Source organism: Camellia sinensis, chromosome 3 (genome assembly GCF_055761805.1).
Source record: "Camellia sinensis isolate YWXY chromosome 3, ASM5576180v1, whole genome shotgun sequence".
Taxonomy (NCBI): Eukaryota; Viridiplantae; Streptophyta; class Magnoliopsida; order Ericales; family Theaceae; genus Camellia; species Camellia sinensis.
Genome location: NC_138963.1, coordinates 197052084 through 197073142, shown reverse-complemented (window position 1 = coordinate 197073142; position 21059 = coordinate 197052084). Strand labels below are relative to the sequence as shown.

Genomic DNA, 21059 nt, shown 5'->3' with positions numbered 1-21059 from the left:
TATAAGCTGAACCCTATGCAACTTACTATCAATTCCTATAGGGTAATTAACGGTATTATTGCCTTAGCTAGGCAAGAAAACCTTAGAATCACCCTAGCCGACCTTCAATATTGTTATACCATGTGCCCTCTTGATCTGAAGGATAGGGGTTTTGTCTATTACCTTAAGCCGAGATTCACTTAGTACAAAATTATAGCCGACCTCCCAGACTCCAACAAGGGGGCTGGAGATGATTTTCTCATTGCTTCTGGAAATTGGGAATTTGGCCCAGATGAAGATGTCCACCTCTACCCTCTTCCTCGAACAATTACAGAGGGCAAGAGTAAGAGCCCTGAGTCAACACTTTAGTTGTTTTTATTTAAGACTTTAATACTTTGTTTCTGACGTCTGTTTCTTTGCAGATCTTCATCAGCCACCGAAAAATTTTCGCCAATCCTTCTTCCCAGGAACAGATCTGAAAACACTTCTTGGCCTCCCAATCCATAAACGAAAAGCCCCAGTATTACTAAACTTCATCCCTACATACAAATCCACCTTACCCGACATCCCAAGAAAAAGGAAGAAGAGTCTTTCTCCACCCACAGCCACAACCTTAACTGCTTCTACATCCCGAACAGATCAAGAGTCCACATCTGACCCAGCCGATCTTCCATCAACTTCGGCCCCCTACTTAATACCAATTCCTGAACGTAAACGCCGACGAAAGCTTGTAAAGACTGCCGAAATGGTTCGTCCAAGGCCTGTCGTCCAAGACCTTCTTGCCGATCTCCCAACTGACGCCGAAGCCGTACCAACGCAATCAATGCTCCCACCCAAACCAAAGAGAGTTAAAAAGGTTCAGCCTAAGGCCAAGGCTACAGATGCCGAGGCTGAGGATGCTTTGCCGATTTCGAAGCTAGCTGAAAGCAAAAAATCAGCCTCTACTTCAACAAAGAGATCTGTTGAGGGCCAACCCTCAGGGTCTACACAATCAAAGCGGCCAAGGTCATCGTCTGCGACGACCTCGGCTTCGAAGAAGCCCGACGTCCCCTGGGCCCCTGATCTATCCCTGGAGGATAGGCCTATTATGGCTAGTGAAAGTGCTGACGATATCAACGTTGCTGTCGCCCTTAGTACTGCTCTTCTTCTACCAAATGACTTGGAGCGAAATGCCAAGCTTAGTGAGTATGAAAATTACGCTCTTATGCTCCAACACTCTACTCAAGTAAGTATTTCTGTTTGTACTTGTGATTTTTTCTTCCGTTCTTCACTGAGAGTACTGTCTCACATATCTGTTCTTTTTGCAGGCCATTCAGCATGCCCACTCATTTTCCATGCAATCCTTTGAAAATCGTCAAAGGTTGGTTGATATGAAAAGGGAAGCATCTTCAATGAAGAGAGAGATACGGGCCCTTGAAGCAAAAATGAAAAAATTGGAGGATCAGGCCGAGGCGGCAACGAAGGTTCAAACTTTAGCTCTTGAGAAGGCCGAAGCTGCTGAGGCCGTTAGAAAGGTTGCTGAGGCCGAGAAGAGAGAGGCCGAGGTTCAGAAGGCCCAAGCGGAGAAAGAACTCCAGCAAGCTCTGGCCACTAAAGAGGCCGAAATCAAAGAGGCCGACGAAAAGGCCTATGCTCAAGGTATGGCCGACGTCGCAGAAGACTACAAGCTTCAAGTTAGGCAGGCATGCAACAGGGGATTTTCCCTTGGTTGGATGTCCTTGATAAAGAAGCTTGATCTTCCTGCTGACTCGCCATTGCGCCAGGCCGACGCTATTCCTTTACCATTTCCTCCACCTCCTCCTGAAGGTGGATCAGAGTCTGAGGCCGAGGCCGTGGATGAAAATGAATAAAAAGATGATGGTGAGGCCTTGGTGAGAAAACCCAAGAATGCTGCCGAAGCCAAGTCCCCTCCTCCTGCTGAGCAGGTTATGGACTTAACTCAAGATGAGGGGGGTGATGATGCTGAGGAAGTGCCCAGGGAGTCTGTTCAAGGGTATCTATCATCTGACCGTCTTCTGACTGAAAGAAGTCTTGACACAACATTAGCAGAGATAGATGCCGAAATACAAGCGGAGAAAGTGGCCGAGGAGATTCCGCCTGAATCGTCCGAGGTCCCCGTTCCTACAGTGGCTGATACTGAAGAATCTTGACAATGTTTTTTTTTTTTTTTTTTTTTGTACTTTGTACTTCTTTACTTTCTGGATAATGCAAAACTCCTTCTTTTGGTTGATGTGGTTTCTTCAATATGTAACTGCAACAGTTCTTTCTCTGGATGTTTTGATCTTGTGATATTCTGTTGACTGCTTCTACATAGTCTTGTACTTAGAAAAAAATCCTTTGCATGTTGCTTCCTTTGTGCAATCTTCTCGGGGTTATATACCTCGGGTATAACCATAAAACTTTTACTTCGGCAAGATACTGTCCTGCAATCTTTTCATAAATTTCAACAAGTATAGAACATATATTTCGGAATGTAAACTTTTGCAAGCTCCTTCTTAAGTTTCAACAAGTTTTAGACGGTTATCTTAATCTTACCTACTTGTAAATTGCTACAAATTTCAACAAGTAATGAACAATATACTTAGCCTTTATTTTAACCTGTAACTTTCTGTGTACCTCAGCGGGTGATCGTATGTCGGCTTAACATAAACTTGTAAATTGCTACAAATTTCAACAAGTGTTTAAGCATCTTCCCTTGGGTTTAAACAACCCACATATTGCTATGAGAACTTAAGCAATAACCTCGGCCTATCTTCAACTTGTAAATTGCTACAAATTTTAACAAGTGAAGATAAGGAATCAGCTTAATTCCAACTTGTAAATTGCTACAAATTTCAACAAGTGGATTAAGGAATAACATCGGCTTAACTTCAACTTGTAAATTGCTACAAATTTCAACAAGTGAAGATAAGGAATCAGCTTAATTCCAACTTGTAAATTGCTACAAATTTCAACAAGTGGATTAAAGAATAACGTCGGCTTAACTTCAACTTGTAAATTGCTACAAATTTCAACAAGTGAAGATAAGGAATAAGCTTAATTCCAACTTGTAAATTGCTACAAATTTCAACAAGTGGATTAAGGAATAACATCGGCTTAACTTCAACTTGTAAATTGCTACAAATTTCAACAAGTGAAGATAGGGAATCAGCTTAATTCCAACTTGTAAATTGCTACAAATTTCAACAAGTGGATTAAGGAATAACATCGGCTTAACTTCAACTTGTAAATTGCTACAAATTTCAACAAGTGAAGATAAGGAATCAGCTTAATTCCAACTTGTAAATTGCTACAAATTTCAACAAGTGAATTAAGGAATAACATCGGTTTAGCTTTGCCTGAGTTTGATATGTCTTCAAAAACATCCATGCATAACTTTATCAATCGATCATGTTGAAAGGATTCTGAAAAGACTTTATTGATAATATCGGCCAAACAATGATGTTTATCTAATGATAGAAAAATTTCAAATTACAAGTATTCCAAGGTCTAGGCAATGCTTTGCCCTCATTGTCCTCAAGTCGATATGCTCCATTGCCTAATACTGAAGTGACTCTGTAGGGTCATTCCCAGTTTGGGCCAAGCTTGCCTTCCCTGGGATCCTTCTTGTTCCCGACGACTTTTCTTAGGACTAGGTCGCCAACTTGAAAATCTCTTGGATTAACCTTCTTGTTGTAAGCTCTGGCAAGCTGTTGCTGGTATACTGCGAGCTGAATTGCAGCTTTCTCTCTTCGTTCTTCTAATAAATCCAGGTCTCGGGCTAAGAGTATGTCGTTGGTGCCATTCTCTACTCCCTGGGTTCTGATCCCTGGGATGCCGATCTCTAATGGGATGACTGCTTCTGTGCCATAGGCCATGGCAAAGGGGGATTCTCCTGTTGATCTTCTCGGCGTAGTCCGATACGCCCAAAGTACGTTGGGCAATTCATCCACCCACTTTCCTTTTGCTGCCTGCAGCCTCTTCTTTATTCCATCCAGGATTACTTTGTTGGATGCTTCTGCTTGCCCATTGCTTTGAGGAAAACTTGGTGTTGAGAAATAATTCTTGATCTTGAATTTTGCACAAAAGTTTTTGATGAGTTTGCTGTCGAACTGTGTCCCGTTGTCGGCAACAATTGCTCTTGGAATCCCAAATCTGGTGATTATGTTTCTCCAAATAAAATTCTTGACATCCACATCTCGGATTTTGGCAAGAGGTTCTGCCTCTATCCATTTTGTGAAGTAGTCTGTTGCTACCAGCAAGTATTTTCTTTGCCCAGTTGCTTGGGGAAGTTGTCCAACCAGATCCATGCCCCATTGGGCAAACGGCCAAGGGCTGGATACTGGGTTTAGGTCGGCAGCTGGTTGATGTATCAAAGGTGCAAACCTTTGACATTGTTCACACATCTTTACATAGGCTTCGGCGTCCTTTTGCATGTAGGGCCACCAATACCCCTGGGTAATGGCCCTGTGGGCTAACGATCTGCCCCCTGCATGGCTTCCACAAATTCCTTCATGAATCTCGTAAAGGAAATCTTCAACCTGCAAAGGATGTACGCACCTTAAAAGTGGTCCAGTGAAGGACCTCCTGTAGAGATGGCATTCCGCTGTTAGACTGAATCTGGCCGATTTTAGCCTAATTTTATGTGCTTCTTTATGGTCTTCTGGCAGCTTCCCCTCTTTTAGGAATGTAATGATTGCATCCATCCAACTTGGTCCAAGGCCCACGCACATTGCTTCTTGTTCAATGCTCTGTTTATCTATGCTCGGGGCCGACATGTAGTCGATCATAATTGTCCTTGTTTTTCCAGTTTGAATTGAGTTGGCCAAGTTGGCTAATGCGTCGGCGTGGGTGTTGTCATCTCGGCTTACTTGGAGTAATCTGCAGTTCTGGAATAGGGCTGCCAGTCGGATGACTTCCTTTGCATATACCGACATTCTTTCGTCTCTGGCTGCAAATTCTCCTGTTGATTAGTTAACAATCAATTGTGAATCACAAAAAACAATTACCTCGTCTGCCTCTGCTGCTGCTGCTAGCTTTAGCCCTGCAATTAATGTTTCATATTCTGCTTCATTATTGGAGGCTTTGAACCCCAGGCGGATGGACTGTTCTACAATTTCTCCATCTGGAGATATCAGCAGTACTCCTGCTCCTGCTCCCTGGCGGTTTGAACTTCCATCGACGAATAGTCTGAATGAATCGCCGATGTAGATGCTGCATGGTCTGAGCTTTTCTTTCTCTTTCTTTTTTGTCTTTGTCTGGGATTCTTTTTGCTTGTCGGGCCGATGTTCATCTTGGCTCGACGGAGCCCGAGGTGTGATGCCTTCAGGTGTGAGTTCTGCGACGAAGTCGGCCAAAACTTGGCCCTTTATTGCTGTTCTTGGCCTAAATTCTAGGTCGAACTGGCCTAGTGTTACTGCCCATTTTGCTATCCTTCCTGTTAAGTCTCCTTGATGTAATAAGGATTTCAGCGGGTGTTCTGTTAGAACCACAATCTTGTGTGCCTGAAAGTAATGGCTCAATTTCTTTGAGGCCATTACCAAGGCTAGCATTAATTTTTCCAGTGGTAGGTACCTTGTTTCCGCGTTAGCCAGAGTCTTGCTTACATAATAGACAGCCTTTTGCTCCCCTTTTTCCTCTCGGATTAGCACTGCACTGACTGCGTGTTCAGAGACTGCTAAGTACAAAAACAATTCCTCCCCTGGGATTGGGTTAGAAAGGACCGGGGTTGTGGTCAAGTACTTTTTTAGGTCGGCTAAGGCAGCTTCACATTCTTCCGTCCATAGGAAGTCTGTGGCTTTTTTCACCAGGTTAAAGAAGGGTCTGCACTTGTCTGAGCTTCTGCTGATGAATCGGTTTAGGGCTGCGGCCCTTCCAGTGAGCACTTGAACTTGCTTTGCCGATGTTGGACTCTGTAGTTCCAGGATGGCCTTGATTTGGTCTGGGCTGGCTTCAATGCCCTTTCTTGTTACCAGATATCCTAGAAATTTACCTGACCCAACTCCGAAGGCGCACTTTGAGGCGTTGAGTCGGAGCCGATATCTTTTGAGTATGTCAAAGACCTCTTTTAGGTCGGCAAGATGACCTTTTGATTCCTTGGTCTTTACGACCATATCATCGATGTAAACTTCTACCGTTTTGCCAATCAGGTGTTTAAACATCTTTGTCACTAACCTCTGATAGGTTGCTCCTACGTTTTTCAGCCCAAAAGGCATTACCCTGTAACAGTACAGGCCTTTCGGGGTGATGAACGCGGTCTTCTCCTCATCTGGAGGGTACATAGCAATCTGGTGGTACCCTCTGTATGCATCTAAAAAACTCATCCTTTCATGTCCCGAGGTGGCGTCTACCAGTTGGTCGATTTTGGGCAGAGAAAAGATGTCTTTCGGGCAAGCTTTGTTGAGGCTGGTGAAGTCTACACAAACCCTCCACTTGCCATTCTTCTTTTTTACTACTACTGTGTTGGACAGCCACGTTGGGTACTGGACTTCTCGGATGGCCCTGGCTTCAAGGAGTCTGTCTACCTCTTCCTCGACTGCTTCGACGTGCATTAACGTCGGCCTTCTGGCTCGTTGAATCACAGGTTTTGCCGATCTGTCGACATTCAGACTGTGGCAAGTGACCTCGGGGTCAATGCCAGGCATTTCATAAGGTGTCCAGGCAAACGCCTCTATGTTTATCCTTAAAAAATCTTCCAGTTCTTTCTCTTCTTCTCTAGCTAAGCCTGAGCCGAGAAGAAAAAATCGTTCTTCGTCGCCCTCCTGGACGAGGATTTTCTTTAACGCCTCTTCGCTTTTCTCGGCTGGTTCTTTCCCGACGTCTTCTAGGACTTCCATGTCCTCATCTTCAACTTCTGCTTTCTTTGGCTCCCGTATACTACAGGTGGACTTTATTGCTGCCATGGAGCAATTTTTGGCTTGTAGTTGATCCCCTCTGACTTCTTCAATCCCATGTTCTGTTGGGAACCGGAGTAGTTGATGTAACGTCGAGGGAACTGCCCCCATTGCATGCAACCACGGTCTTCCCAGGATGATGTTGTATGGTGAGGGTGTGTCAATTACCAGGAATTCCGTCCTGATCTTCTTAGTGCCGGCTTGTACCTCCAAGCTTGTTGCACCCAGTGGCCATGTTGGCGTTCCATTAAAGCCGACCATCGGGCCGCTGGATTGTTCTAGGTCATCGGGGTGAAGGCCTAGCTCTTTGTAACATCTGACGTACATGATGTCACAGGAGCTGCCTTGGTCTATTAGGATGCGTTTTACTTGGCACTCCCCAACCTGGAGGGATACTACCAAGGCATCATTATGCGGATGTTGGACCAGTTCTAGGTCGGCTTCAGTAAAGGCTATCATCGGCCCTTGGCATTCTTCTGGCCGATGTCTCTTTTCCCCGACTTGATAGATATGCTGTAAATGTCTTACCCTCTGGGTTTCTCCTCTGACTTCGTTTTCGTTGACCCTTGAGTGGATCACATTAACCACCCTTGGTTCTCCTGCTTGTGGTAGCTGTGCTGGGGGAGGGGGTGCCGCTGGTGCTTGAGGCAACCTTGCCTGTTCTTCCCTTGTTCTGGCCTCATCGACCAGGTCCCTCAGAAGGCCTTGTCTTACTATGTCTTCCAAGTGTGCTTTTAAGGCTTTGCAACCTTGAGTTGGATGCCCTTCTTCATTGTGGTAGGCACAACGTCTACCAACGTTCCTTCCCATGAATTCCCCCGGTGCTCTTGCTGGAGCCCTGAAATAAGGTTGATTTCGAATCCGATCTAAGATTTTATGGATTGGGATCCGGAATACCGTTGTTACCGCCTGTTTATTTCTTAATTCTATTTCTTGTTTGGTCGGTCCATTGTTGACTCGGCCTCGCTTTGGCGAGCCGTTTCCCTTTTCTTGTTTCACTTCCTTGTTTCCCGATGTATCTTCCTCGGCCCTGGCGTATTTCTCAATTCTTGCCATGAGTTCTTCCATGCTTTTTGGCAATGTTTTTGCCGAAGATTTCCGTAGTGGGCAGTCATCTTTCAGGCCGTTCTTGAAGGATACGACTGCTACTTCCTGGTTGCATTCAGGTATTCGGTTGAACACCTCGTAGTACCTCTTCGCATAGGCCCTGAGGCCTTCTTCTTTGGTGATTCGTAGAGCCATCAAAGCATCAACCCTCAGGGGTTGCAGCTTGTTGGTCACGAATCTGGCCACAAACATCTCGGCCAAGCCTTCCCATGTCTTTACGCTTCCTTTTGGTAACTTACGGAACCAATCAGATGCAATTTCCCCAAAGGATGAGGGGAATACTTTGCAGAGCAACGGCTCGTTCCCGCTATACAACGCCATTGAATTTAGGTATAGCCCAACATGAAAGTTTGGATCTGACTTACCATCATAGATTTGAAACCTCGGCATACTGAATCTTTTGGGCGGTTCGAATTTGTCCAGTTCCATCGAGAAGGCTGTCCTCGGTTTTACTGGGGAATTTACCTCGGCTTCTGCATTCTGCTGCCTCCTCTTAAGGTAGTCCCTTAAGTCCTCTTTGCTCCTCCCTGGAGCTCGGCTGTCTTTGGATTTTAGTCTTTTTGGTACACTGCTTTCGGCCTCGTGGTGGGGTCGTTTGGATCTTTCTTCATGGGTTGTGTCAAAATGGAGTACTTGCCCCTGAACATGTCGATGTTCTTTGGGGTCTGGATTCTTCATGTGGTGTGTCCTTCGGGACTCTTCTTGCCTCGGGTTTTCCCGTCCGACTTCCCTGGAAGGCCGATGAGAATGCCTTCCGCTTCTGGTATGCTGAGGGACCTCGGGGATTGTTTTTCTTCCATCCTTCTGAGTGTTTTTCGCCGGCATCGGCGTATCTTGCAGCGGGTATGGTGGCTGCATAACATTATTCTGCATCATGAAGTTGACGACTGACTGGAGGTCCGCCAACTTGTTTGCTAGTTCTTTTACTTCCTCATCCCTCCGTAGGCACCTGTCCCTCCATACCTGGAGGTTATCTTCATTGTAGTATTTTCCTTGGTTTGCTCTTTTTGACGTGTCGCCTTCTGGGATGACGTCGTTCTCTCTGTGGCCCTGGTCACGGGCTTCTACATTGTGGTTATCTCCTTCGATGTCCAGGTCAATTGGTCTGCCACTCCCAGTGGGAGCGTCATCCCCAATATTTTCCTGCTGTCCGTTACTGGCCATCTATTCTTCCTTCGTTCCCACAGACGGCGCCAAATTGTGTGGGTGAAAATCTGACCACACTGCCCGTTTAGTGATCAGCTGGAGAGCACAAGCAGAATAGATGGCTTAAGCAACCTGAAACAGAAAGAAAAAAGCTCCGGCGGTGGTTCTTCCACCCGGGGGCACTCCGACGATCAAGTCAATATATCTCTCAAAGATAATCAAGTACTAAATTGAATACTCAAAGTATAAATTACATACCTTAGACCCATGGGGGTGCCTCTCTTTTATAATATACTCAATCCAAGTCCCACTAGAAATATGACTTCTATGAATTCTAATTTACTGTTTACTCTGGACTCTTTTAAGTGATAAAGATAACTCCTTGAGAGTTTTATCCTTATCTTGATTCAGTCCCCTTTGTGCCTTAGGACTCTTGCCCCTTATCTCGAATTCCGATATCTTCGGAGATGACCTCGGCTTCTCCGAGATTACCTCGGCTTAACTACCAGGGCACGTGGCACCACGGCTGACACGTCGGCGTCACCATGCCACGTGTTGGTATTCAGAAAATATATCCCCACACCCTTACAGATTAAATTCAAGCCAATTATCAAGCGATTGCGTTGACAATTCTTTTGCGTCAACAAAGAGAACTTCAAAATTGCCAAGTATAGAAAAAAGAAAAATTAAAAAAAGAATGAGGGAGACGGAGAAAGGCGATTGAGTGAACAATCAAAATAATAATTACTTACCTCTACTCCTATGCGTCGAAAATGACGTGCATAAAATGCTTCGAAAAGAAAATGCTGAAAATAAATGCTTCGAAATATAAATTTATTTTAAACTACTCCTAAGATAAGGAAAATGACAATAAATATTGAAATCAATTATCTTTGATTTGAATTCTGGATCTTTTACAATGTAGCCATGAATGGCTATTTATAGGCAAATATTTATAGGAAAAAACTTTCAGCAATAACTACCCAATAACCACATAAAACTACTCACTTTTCCATTTCCATTCCCACAATGCCACATATTCCTTTATGTCTTCATAACTTCATTTAACCTCCAGTTAATGCTCCTTGTTCTCCACTTCATTCTCCATCATCTTTTCACATTTCATAACTTCTCATAACCTTCAAATGAATAGGAGGATGACACATGTCCTGCAATTATATAAATAATAAATAAAAAAAAAAATTACAGATTTATGGTGCCAACATTACCTCTCGCAGCCCTTAAAAATGATGTTTACTTGAATTTTTGAAGGGCCGAACCAAGCATATAACTAATCTAAGCAATAAAGTGCTTCGAATAATATCAACAAAGTACTTCGAATGATATAATAGCACCAATAAAGTGCTTCGAATGATATAACAACACCAATAAAGTACTTCGAATGAGCATGGAATTATGACTGGATGATCAATAACAAGCTTCGAAGGTTATATAAAAGATCAAATTCATTGTTCGAAGGTCTTGTGGCACAACTCTGAAGGAACAACATCACCCATCGAAGGTTAGAAGCATTGATATAGGATGATGATACTTACAATGAAGTTTTAAGGTTGGGCTTGATGCTTTGAATGTATCTTCGAAGCTTTATACAGTTTCGAAGGTGAAGTAATCAACCTTCGAAACAACTCTTGATGCTCCGAATGTATCTTCAAAGCTTTATACAGCTTCAAAGGTGAAGTAATCAACCTTCGAATGTATCTTCGATACTTTGATTGTATACATACAAACAACTTGCCATCAATTTGAAAAAATAAGCCATTCTCAACTACTTATTTAAATGCACAGGCTTTTCCTAGCCAAGTTCATGCATTTTAAATGGCCATCCCCTGTTCTTAGTGCTTCGAACTCATAAGAACAATTTGTTAATTTTATTAGCCACATCATCAGAATTATATTTTGGTGTGATCCACAGATCCAAAGCAGGTTTTGAACACCAAGAACCATAGTACAAGATGGCCTTAAAAATTCAAACAACTTGACATTTTGAACAATTTCAAAAAATTCAAATTCATGAACATTAAATTGTTCATCATTCTTAGCCATGTTCGGGTTGAGAACATATTCTTTAGCCAAACAACTTTCATCATTTATTGACAAATGGGGCTGTTTTTCTATTTTAGCCACTAATGACTTATGAAAACCTTCCATGTGAGTTTCATAATTTTTTGGCTTAATGGGTTGTTCCATTTTAGCCATTAATGGCTTATGAAAATTCTTCATAGACATGTTGTTTCCATGGTGTGACTCTCTAAGAATGATTTTTTCAACCCCCCGAGCTCTATATGGAACATCATTTTTAACCATTCTTGGCTCAACAACATACTTTTTATCAAAGTTATTTTCATAAGTTTGCTTTTTAAAAATGGGTTTTTCGACCCCCCAAGCCATTGATGAAATTATATTTTCACTAATTTCAGTCACAAATGACTTAAAAACATTTTGTAAAACCCCACAAAATTCAGTCATTGAAGACTTGACAAAAATGGTTAATAACTCATGTCTCCATTGGCAAATCTCCACATCAAGTTGATGAGTTACTCCAATTAAGTGGTATATTTTTTCTTTTGCCAAATAATATGGTAATGCAGAAACAACTTGGAAATTTTTTTCCTCAAGAAAATGGATCATTTCTTGAAGATCCAAAATTTTTCTTTCACGCCAATATATTTCATATTGACAAGTTCGAATGGCGAAATCCAAATCGTTTGTCATTTCTTACACTTAGCAGTCCCACCGGGCGTGCCAAAAATTGTTGGCTTATTTTTCCTACGAAGGAAAATATCATAAATACGAGCGTGCCAGTAAGGATTGAAAAATCCTTACAGATTAAATTCAAGCCAATTATCAAGCGATTGCTTTGATGGTTCTTTTGCCTAAAAAAAGAGGACTTCAAAATTGCCAAGTGTAGAGAAAAGAAAAATGAGGGAGACGGAGAAAGACGATTGAGTGAACAATCAAAGTAATAATTACTTACCTTTACTCCTATGCTTCGAAAAGGAAGTGCATAAAATGCTTCGAAATGAAAATGCTGAAAATAAATGTTTCGAAATATAAATCTATGTTAAACAGTAAGATAAGGAAAATGACAAGAATATTGAAATCAATTGTCTTTGATTATGAATTCTGGATCCTTTACAATGTAGCCATGAATGGCTATTTATAGGCAAATATTTGTAGGAAAAAACTTCTAGTAATAACTACCTAAAACTACTCACTCTTCCACCTTCATTCCCACAATGCCACATATCCCTCTATGTCTTCATAACTTCTTTTAACCTCCAATTCATACTCCATATTTTTCACTTTATTCTCCATCATCTTTTTACATTTCATAACTTCTCATAACCTCCAAATGAGTAGGAAGATGTCATATGTCCTGCAATTATATAAATAATAAATAAAAATAAAAATTGTAAATTTATGGTGCCAACAATAGTCTGAGAATTCACAATCCCAGAATTTAAATTCAATAGATTCTAATCCCCGTTATCCAATCCATTCAATCACCCTATGTTTCAAAACAATTACAGCAATTAGATTTGTCACATAATTCTGACCATTAGTGTTTTTGAATAGCAGACAATGTAATTTGAGAATAGAAAATTTTTAACAGTACACCTTGGCTCTTTCTGTTTGGTCTCCTCATCTCTCTCTCTCTTCATTTTTCTTTGGATTTTCATTTATTGTAGACGGCCAAATTCACGTGTTAATTATTCAAAAAATTTAGAAATATCCTTAAAATTGCGGGCATATATTTGAATTATTCATTGTTCCTTTGCTAATTGGGTAGGAAGAACAATTCATTCATTGAATACTTAATTAGAGCACAATGAATTTTCAACAAAAAGAAATAATATTAATTATGCAAGAAATTCCACTTCATTACGAGGATAAGTTTGACTTTTAATTATATAAATTACAACAAAAATTATTTTTTAATCCATCAAAAAATATGATATGCCTACAAAGAAAGAAAAAGAGCACATGCATGGGTGACAGAGAGAATCAAGAATCTACAAAAATTTTGGTGTGATAATTTGACAAGTATATGTAGCTTAAAACAAAAGGGCAAGATTTTTATTTTTATTTTTATTTGAATTTTAGATTTGAATGGTTAGTTTATGTCCTTTGTTGACATTTTTTCTCCCTTTTTCTACAAGGATGGGAATAAAATCACAACCCTAGGTATAAAATATACTAGCGTAAATAGTAATTTTAACAAAGTTATGCGTTATTTTATTATTGACATATCTTACTGTAATAAAATTATAACAAATTATTGTAGAATAAGAATAATAGTGAATCGAAGTCCATGGAGGGTTGTGAATTGCTTGTTGATTAATTGAGATTATATGTGTAATTTGTAAGCAAATTTATTTGAGAATTAAAGGATTTGATAGTAGTGTCGGTGAGGTTCACTTTTGATTATTATAGTAGGGTAGTAACCGTGCAACTTCTTGGCTCTTCTATTTTGTCTCCTCATTTCTTATTATTAATTTTTTATTTATTATTTTTTTGCATTTAATTTATTTCCTATTATTATTATTTTTTTTTTTTGCATTTAATTTATTTTCATGTTGTGGATGGCCAAATTAATTGTGTAAATTATTCTGAAATTTTGGAAGTATTTTTAAAATTATTTGTGGGCATGTTTTTGAAGTACTCATTGTTCTTTTGCTAATTGGCCCCATTTGACAACTTTTAATCTATTTTTTAGATTTTTGCAAGCATTTTTTTTAAAGCTGGTCTATTTTATACACTGAAATTGTACTAAAAAACCTCTTCAATTTAACTAATCGGACTAATTTAGTTGGTCACTCCTATACATTCCTATCTCAAAAATCCAGCAACGAGAGTTGCATTGACTAGCTTATTTTTTCTCATTATAAACTATTTATTGTGGTAGATGTTAGACTTATAAATTGTTGTTTTCCTGCTATTATGAATTATTTCTAGCAGTGATTATTGAACTGTAATTGTTCAGATTAATATAATTTTTCTTATATTTGTAATTAATCTCTTACTAATGAGCAAAAAAAAATACTGTTGAATGTATAATTCCTCAGATATGATTAACTGTTTTAATCTTTCAACCATCTCCCAACTATTTTTGTGAACAATTAAGACTGCATTTAGGTAATAAATTTGTGGAGAAATTTATAAAGGGAAAAGAAAAGGTAAAGAAAAATTGAATGAAATTGATACCAAACTTTTTTAACTTGTTACTTTTTTCTTTACTCAACAAAGTAATTTATAAATTTAAAAGAATAATGCTATATGTACCAATAGTTTATTAATTAGTGTACTAATTGATGATGTGACATGATTTAAGAGGTTTTTAGTATTTATAATGTGATTAATGAATAAGGTCAATAATAATGTTATAACCAGTGTTGGTATACTAATTAGTATATTAATTGATACATGTAACATCACCGAATATAAAATTCAATCAAAGCATAAGGATTAAATTCTTTCCCGTGAATTGTGTGTGCACACCCTTGGCCTTCTTGGATGGCGGTGTTTGGGGGGGAAAAAAATTGGGTTTTTTTTTTTTTTTTTCACTAAAAGACAAAGTATTTGCAAAATCAAAAAAAAAAATTCAAACAAAATATCACATCCAACCCCATAATCATTTCACATTTTCTCTCACAAACATCACATCCAATCACAAAAAAACCCAACTATCTTTCCAAACACAAAAAAAAATTTCTTCAATAATATCTTACAATTAAAAAACCTACATAAAAGCCTACTTGCCAAACACCCACAATATAACAAAGGGGAAATTACTATTCAGGGTAAGTTTTGAAAAATTATTACAAAATGATAAAAAATAATATATTATAATTATAATTATTAATATTTATAATCTTTACCCTTTTTTTGTAAATATTTTTGTAGACACAACTGATATGCAATTCTCCCAACAAATTGGCCTTGATTGAACAGGAGGTTTTGGTTACGTCCCAATAATATCTCTTTACATCTACATATGTAAGTTTTTTTTTTTTTTCCCCATAAAATACGAGTGTTACAATGTATAAAATGCATACTACAGTGATAATTTAAGAATGCATTTAAATTTGGACCGTTTCGAAAGTCTCTTTTTAGTGTGAGTTTTCAAATATGTTTCTGAATTTTTTTTTGTAAAAAAAATTACAAACTAATTTGACAAAAATAAACACTAAAAAAATATATAAAATTACAAATTAATTTGATAAAAATAAACCCTAAAAAAATATTTTTTGAATTTTTTAAATTTATTTTGGCCCGCCATATGTTATGAATATGTGATTTGAGTTCTTAGCTGCAATTCCGACAAATGTTGTGTTTTGTACTGAGCATATGATGATGATGAGAATGTTACTATTCCATGTTTTTTACACCACCCCCACACCCCACCATATGTTCCACATGTTTGACCACAACCCTATACAAGTAGGTCCAAAATTTGTTTCCGCCCAAAGTTGGTCTCCGTCTTTGACTCTACCTAAATCCAGACGAGGCCCATATGGTATTAACAGCTTGCAGCCATTTGGTGAGCTCTCCCTTCCTAAACTTCTAGATAAAACAAAAAAATAATAATAATAATTATATTCTATCCGTTTTAAAATATTAATTTCTTATTTTATTTTTTATTATCTCAAAATATTGATCTATTTTTAAAAATCAAGTACAAAAATAATATAAATTTCTCATTTTGCCCTTCTTTTAAATTCAATAACAACATAAAAAATATAATTATGATATTGATATTCTCCAAAAAAATATATATATATTATCAAAGGGTGATTTTGAAAAATTAATTTTTTTAAATTGCAATAATTGTATTACTAAAAAAATTTAGATTCTCTAAAAGAGACCATTATTTTAAAATGGAGGGAGTAATTGCTATTTCAAGCAAAAACTCACCAAATGCAGACGGAAAAAAATAAAATAAAATTTGAAATAAAAAGTATGGGCATAAAAAATGTGAAATAATTTCGGCAAATGTGTTGTGTAGTTTTATAGATAGATATAGTAGATTATATTATTATCTATACCGTTATATAAAGTGCATATCACAGAAACTTTTTCTCAAAATTTTTTCTTTCAAACTTTTCGAAATTGTTCTTATCTAGCTGCAAAACTTAAATTTTGTAACTGTTTCAGATTTTAATAGCACGCCTGTTGGGGGTGTGCACGTCATCTTAGTGCTTTTTTGAGGTATGATAATAAATAGATGATCATGTAAGTTAAGCTTTCTCATACTATGGCTATCAAGGATATTTATACATACACTTGATTTTTTATCATCAATAATACAGTTTAACACTTGAAATCAAGCACAAAAGTTAATACAATATTGGTTAGCAATACCAAGGATTGGCAGATGATTACAGCACCCTCAACACCACATGAAGTACAGAAATTAACATATAAACAACCCTCAATCATTATATATATATATATATTTTTTTACAATTAGGAAGAGGGAAGCTATATGTCAAATCATGGCAGGTAAGGGGAGTACTTATCACTTTAATGAAGTTTTAAGAATGATAAAGCTGGTGTTAGATGTGTGCAAGGATTACTGCAATCAGGTTCACCAAAATAAACATAAACTGAAGAATTTATACCAATACTTATACACAGTACTTAAAACTTGAAAAAGCACTAACAAAAAGATTTTATCACATAACAAGAAGCACTACAATTCCAAGAATATGTACCATTATTTTCTAAGGCCACCTCAGATGATAATGAAAAACCACTTATTTCTGATTTAGAGGTGGCACTATATGTCTACAAGGGATTATTTTTGGCTTTATGATGTGTGCAACTTGTGAAGGGTACAAATGCAAAGAAACCTGGAAACTTATCTAAGTATACATGTCATTCTAGCAAACTCAAAGTCATAGAATGTTTAAATGTCAGTGTATATAGCCATACTGCTCATCAGCATCTAAGCTTTTTTTCTTCATGGAATTTGATTCAGAACAAACAGATTTAACTGGAAGAAAAAACCTGATGTGCCAAAACAACGTAACAGATGACATATACTTCAATGGGTTAACAGGAATACATTGCATGCCAGAGTTAGAAGCCACAAAAACAGGTGACTGAGATAAATAAGAAAAGACACAGGCTACCATACAGAAGTTGACAAGTTGCTTTGGAAGCAAAGAAATAACCTACAACTCACTATACTAACGAGCAAAGTTTGAAGAACTGCCATCAACTACATAATATCAGAGTCATCATTTTCTCTTTCTTTTAGAGTTTTTGTTTGAGTTAACCTCGAGATCAGGTTTTGCTAATGGTTCAGGCAACTTGGCTCCTATAGCAGAACTCCAAACAGCTCTTTCTACATCTGAAGGTGTGAATGTATCCCCTTTTGCACTCAATTCCTACAAATGGTATTACCACCAGTTGCATCAAAGAGCAGCCATAATCCATTAAAGTAGGGGACTTTAAACAAAAGAAACCCATGTGCAAATAAGAGTAAGATAGTTGATGAAAAGCATAAAAATTTGCAAAGACAAAGAAAATTACACGTTTGTAACAAACATTGAACTACCAGGATGACTTATGAAAATGAAAAAGGTAAGTGCACCATCCTTCATTAAAAAAAGAAAAGAAAAAGTAGCCTATTTTAAAAGTCATAATCTCAATTTGTCATAAAAAGACTTGAAGTTTTGTTGAATATGTGGAGCATCATTTGGTATGCATGCATACAGTTATGAAACAAACGAAAAACTTGGACCCCTAAATCTCAAAATTATATATCTCAAAAAAATATGCAAAGAAGAGATATGCAAATGCACGAAGTCTCCTCACAACCCATTAAAGGATGACTGGAGAAAGAGATCTCCAGAATGGTTCTGACACAAACATTACGAGAGATAACAGGATTTAAACAACCCCAAATGGCATCAAATATAACCTGGAAAGGACCCATGTCTGTCAAGATGGACACAAGTAACCATGTATTGGAGTTGGGACATACAACTTTGCAAAACAAGGCTATATATGTTTATGTGTGTGAACATGTTTCAAAATTACTATACAGAAAATACATAGTTCCATAGCTTAAATAAGTGAAGTCCACGTGCAAAATAACCATCACTTGTTAAACAACTCTGAATATGGTGGATATAAGATAATGTCTTGAATAGAAAGGTATAATGCTCGTCTTTTGAACTTCTTTACATGAACGGAGATAAATTCCTTTATAAGCTTTGACACAGGGAGCAGACAAGGGTGAATATTGTGTTGTTCAGCACACGACTAACAAGCCAGTCACTAATGAAAAAAGTGCACTACATGTCATAAAAAAGCATATTGGACATCACTACTAAGACATTTGAAAGATAGCCCAGAAGCTCCAACATATGCATTCAAATATTTTCTACAGCAGTTTACTCTAAAAATGACTGTCCATTCCATATATTTTCGTAAAAGCAAGCCTACTTCTAAGGCATTGAGGATGTCGAAGCATACCTTTAATTTCTAGATTACCAATGCTTCAGCTCTAATGAAATTGTGCAGGTGATATCTAACAATAATTGTTGAATTGTTAATCATTAATTCATCTAAAAGCTCAAACAGTTAAACAGAGAGAGAACTTAATTATTTATATTATCAACATGTGCCACACTCTCATCCATAAGTGGGATTTTGTTTAGTTTGGAGTTTTCAAAAACAGTTTTTTGAGTTTTCAATTTGTACTTTTAGTGATGCTTTAAAAATATTTTAATCAATTTTTTTTTTTAAAAACTTTTGTGATCCATTTAATATTGATATACTTAAAATATATATATTTTGTACAAAAAACTATAAAAAAATTCACTGAATACAACAACCACAAAAATATACTGAATTTTCGTATTTTTTAGTAGTTTATGTATTTGATGAATATTTTTTAAAGTTTTTTTCACGAATATTATATTTTTTAAGTATATCTAGATTAGGTGTATTTAAAAAATAAAAAAAATTGTGTAAAATATTAATAAAATTTACTAAAAATAAAAAAATACAGAAAACAGAAAACTCAATTTTTAGAAAAACAGTGTAAACCAAACAAAGTAAACGATCGTCCTATAATATGCCATGTTAAATTGTTAACCACCACTCATCTAAAAGCTTAAGTTAAAAAGAAAGGTAACTTAATTATTTGTATCATCAACAATAGTCATGGCACCACCTTAAGGTTTGATTAGCAGGATTAATAGTGAAGGAATTAACTATCCATGGGATTCATGTAGAATTACTTATCCAATTGGATTAGTGGAATAAATATTCCCCTCTTATCTATGTTTGTTTTGCGATGGACATGGAAATATATAATCTCAATTTTATGTTTGTTTTGCATGATTAGTTGTAAAAATCCGCCACATTTGTTGGATAAATTGTCCATTGAAATTTAATCCGGATAATAAAAATTACAACCAAATACTAGAATGTGAGCCTCATGTATTAATAATCTTAATCTTATTCTATAATCCGTCCAATCAAACCGGCCCTAAAAGAACTCAGATGAAATACCCACATCCTAGAGTAAATATTGAATATAATGATGATACCACCGTCCAATGAGTAATCTTGATTTGTGGTAAGGACAACAACAATGTTGGTTTAGTGGAAGACAATGCTTGTCCATTTTTGCAGCTTTTTATTGGCCAGTGACATTGGTGTAACTGTTACACAATATTTTTTTTCCACATCCTTATATCACTTTTCTTAACTGTCACTAATTGCATATAAGTCTTTCTAGATTATGGTACAAAGCAATTCTAAAAAATAGTGCTAATAATTTCTGAAATGCTCATATTCAAACATGTTAGCAAATTACCAGCAAAATCAAATCAAATCGAATTGAATAAAGAAAAAGGAAACCACACCTTTGCTTTGGCCTGTAGTTTATCCACGAATAAGATATACTGCTTCAATGTATAATCTTTGGAGTTACCAAGTGCAGCAACCATAGCCTTTTCACCAACACATTCTATCAACGAAATCTCAATCAACGAAATTCGACAAACAAATCAAACAACAATCTCACCTCATCAGACATGAATGGCGCGACATCAGGCGCATAAGCTGCTAGAACAGCAGAGGCAGTGGCCGGACCAACACCTTTCAACACCGTGAGCTCCGAAACAGCTTTAGAGATATCAGGCAGAGATTGAAAAGCCTTCTGAGAAGCCGATTTCACTAGGGCTTCGTCCAATGACGAAACGAAGTCCAATAGCCTAGGCCTGAAACTCACATACACAATCAGCAATAAATACATACACATATAGATATATAGTTGTAGAGAGAGAGAGAGAGAGTGAGTGAGTGCCTCCATTTGCCTCGAGTGAGCTTCCATTGCATGAGCTTGGAGAGCTCGGAGGTGGTGATGTGAGGGTTAGGGTTTCGTTGATGAATGAGAGGAGGGAGTTCGGTTGTGTAGAAGTGGTCGAGAGAGACGAGATTGGGTTTTTTCAGAGATTCGATTCGGAATTTGTAGGAAGAGAGAGACTCTTTCCATAATTGAACATCGGAGCTTTTGAATTCCATCTCTGGAGTTGGGGTTTTCGGTTTCAGTGTTCATCACTTTTCTGGGGAAATTTGACGGTCGTGGTCTTTTGGATTTGAAAATTTGAACCGCCTGATTTAGGTGGGACCCATGTGTGATGGAGGGGCCCAATTCGTCCATCAACTCTCCGGGTTTGTATATTTATCAAAGAAAAATGTTTGGTAGTCTAAAATTTTGTGAATCAAATGATTTAAATTTGTCAAACGACGTCGTTTTAAACTTATCTAACATTGTCGTCTATCAAATCGCATCTCATCTCACAAACAAATACTTTCTAGTTTCATATATTTTTGTATTGATCTGTTAAGTTGTGACAATCTCGACTTATGATTAAGGGTTAAACCATGATTAAAAATGTCTAATGAGTA

The 21059-nt window shown here is 37.6% G+C and overlaps 1 protein-coding gene across 2 annotated transcripts; it reads right to left on the bottom strand.

Annotated features, from left to right (window-relative positions):
- Positions 1-17141: 17141 nt before the first annotated feature.
- LOC114298888 (DNA binding protein) lies at positions 17142-20801 on the bottom strand. 2 transcript variants are annotated; one of them, XM_028243542.2, is made up of 5 exons: positions 20455-20729; positions 20173-20368; positions 20012-20098; positions 18612-18666; positions 17142-17518 (listed from the first exon to the last, which is right to left on the bottom strand). In XM_028243542.2, exons 1-4 carry the CDS (start codon positions 20670-20672, stop codon positions 18643-18645), a joined length of 525 nt encoding a protein of 174 aa, XP_028099343.1. In that variant the 5' UTR covers positions 20673-20729; the 3' UTR covers positions 17142-17518; positions 18612-18642. The 2 variants fall into 2 exon arrangements, with proteins under 2 accessions (XP_028099343.1, XP_028099342.1); XM_028243541.2 differs by lacking the exon at positions 18612-18666 and having other exon boundaries at positions 20455-20801.
- Between the last annotated feature and the right edge of the window lie 258 nt (positions 20802-21059).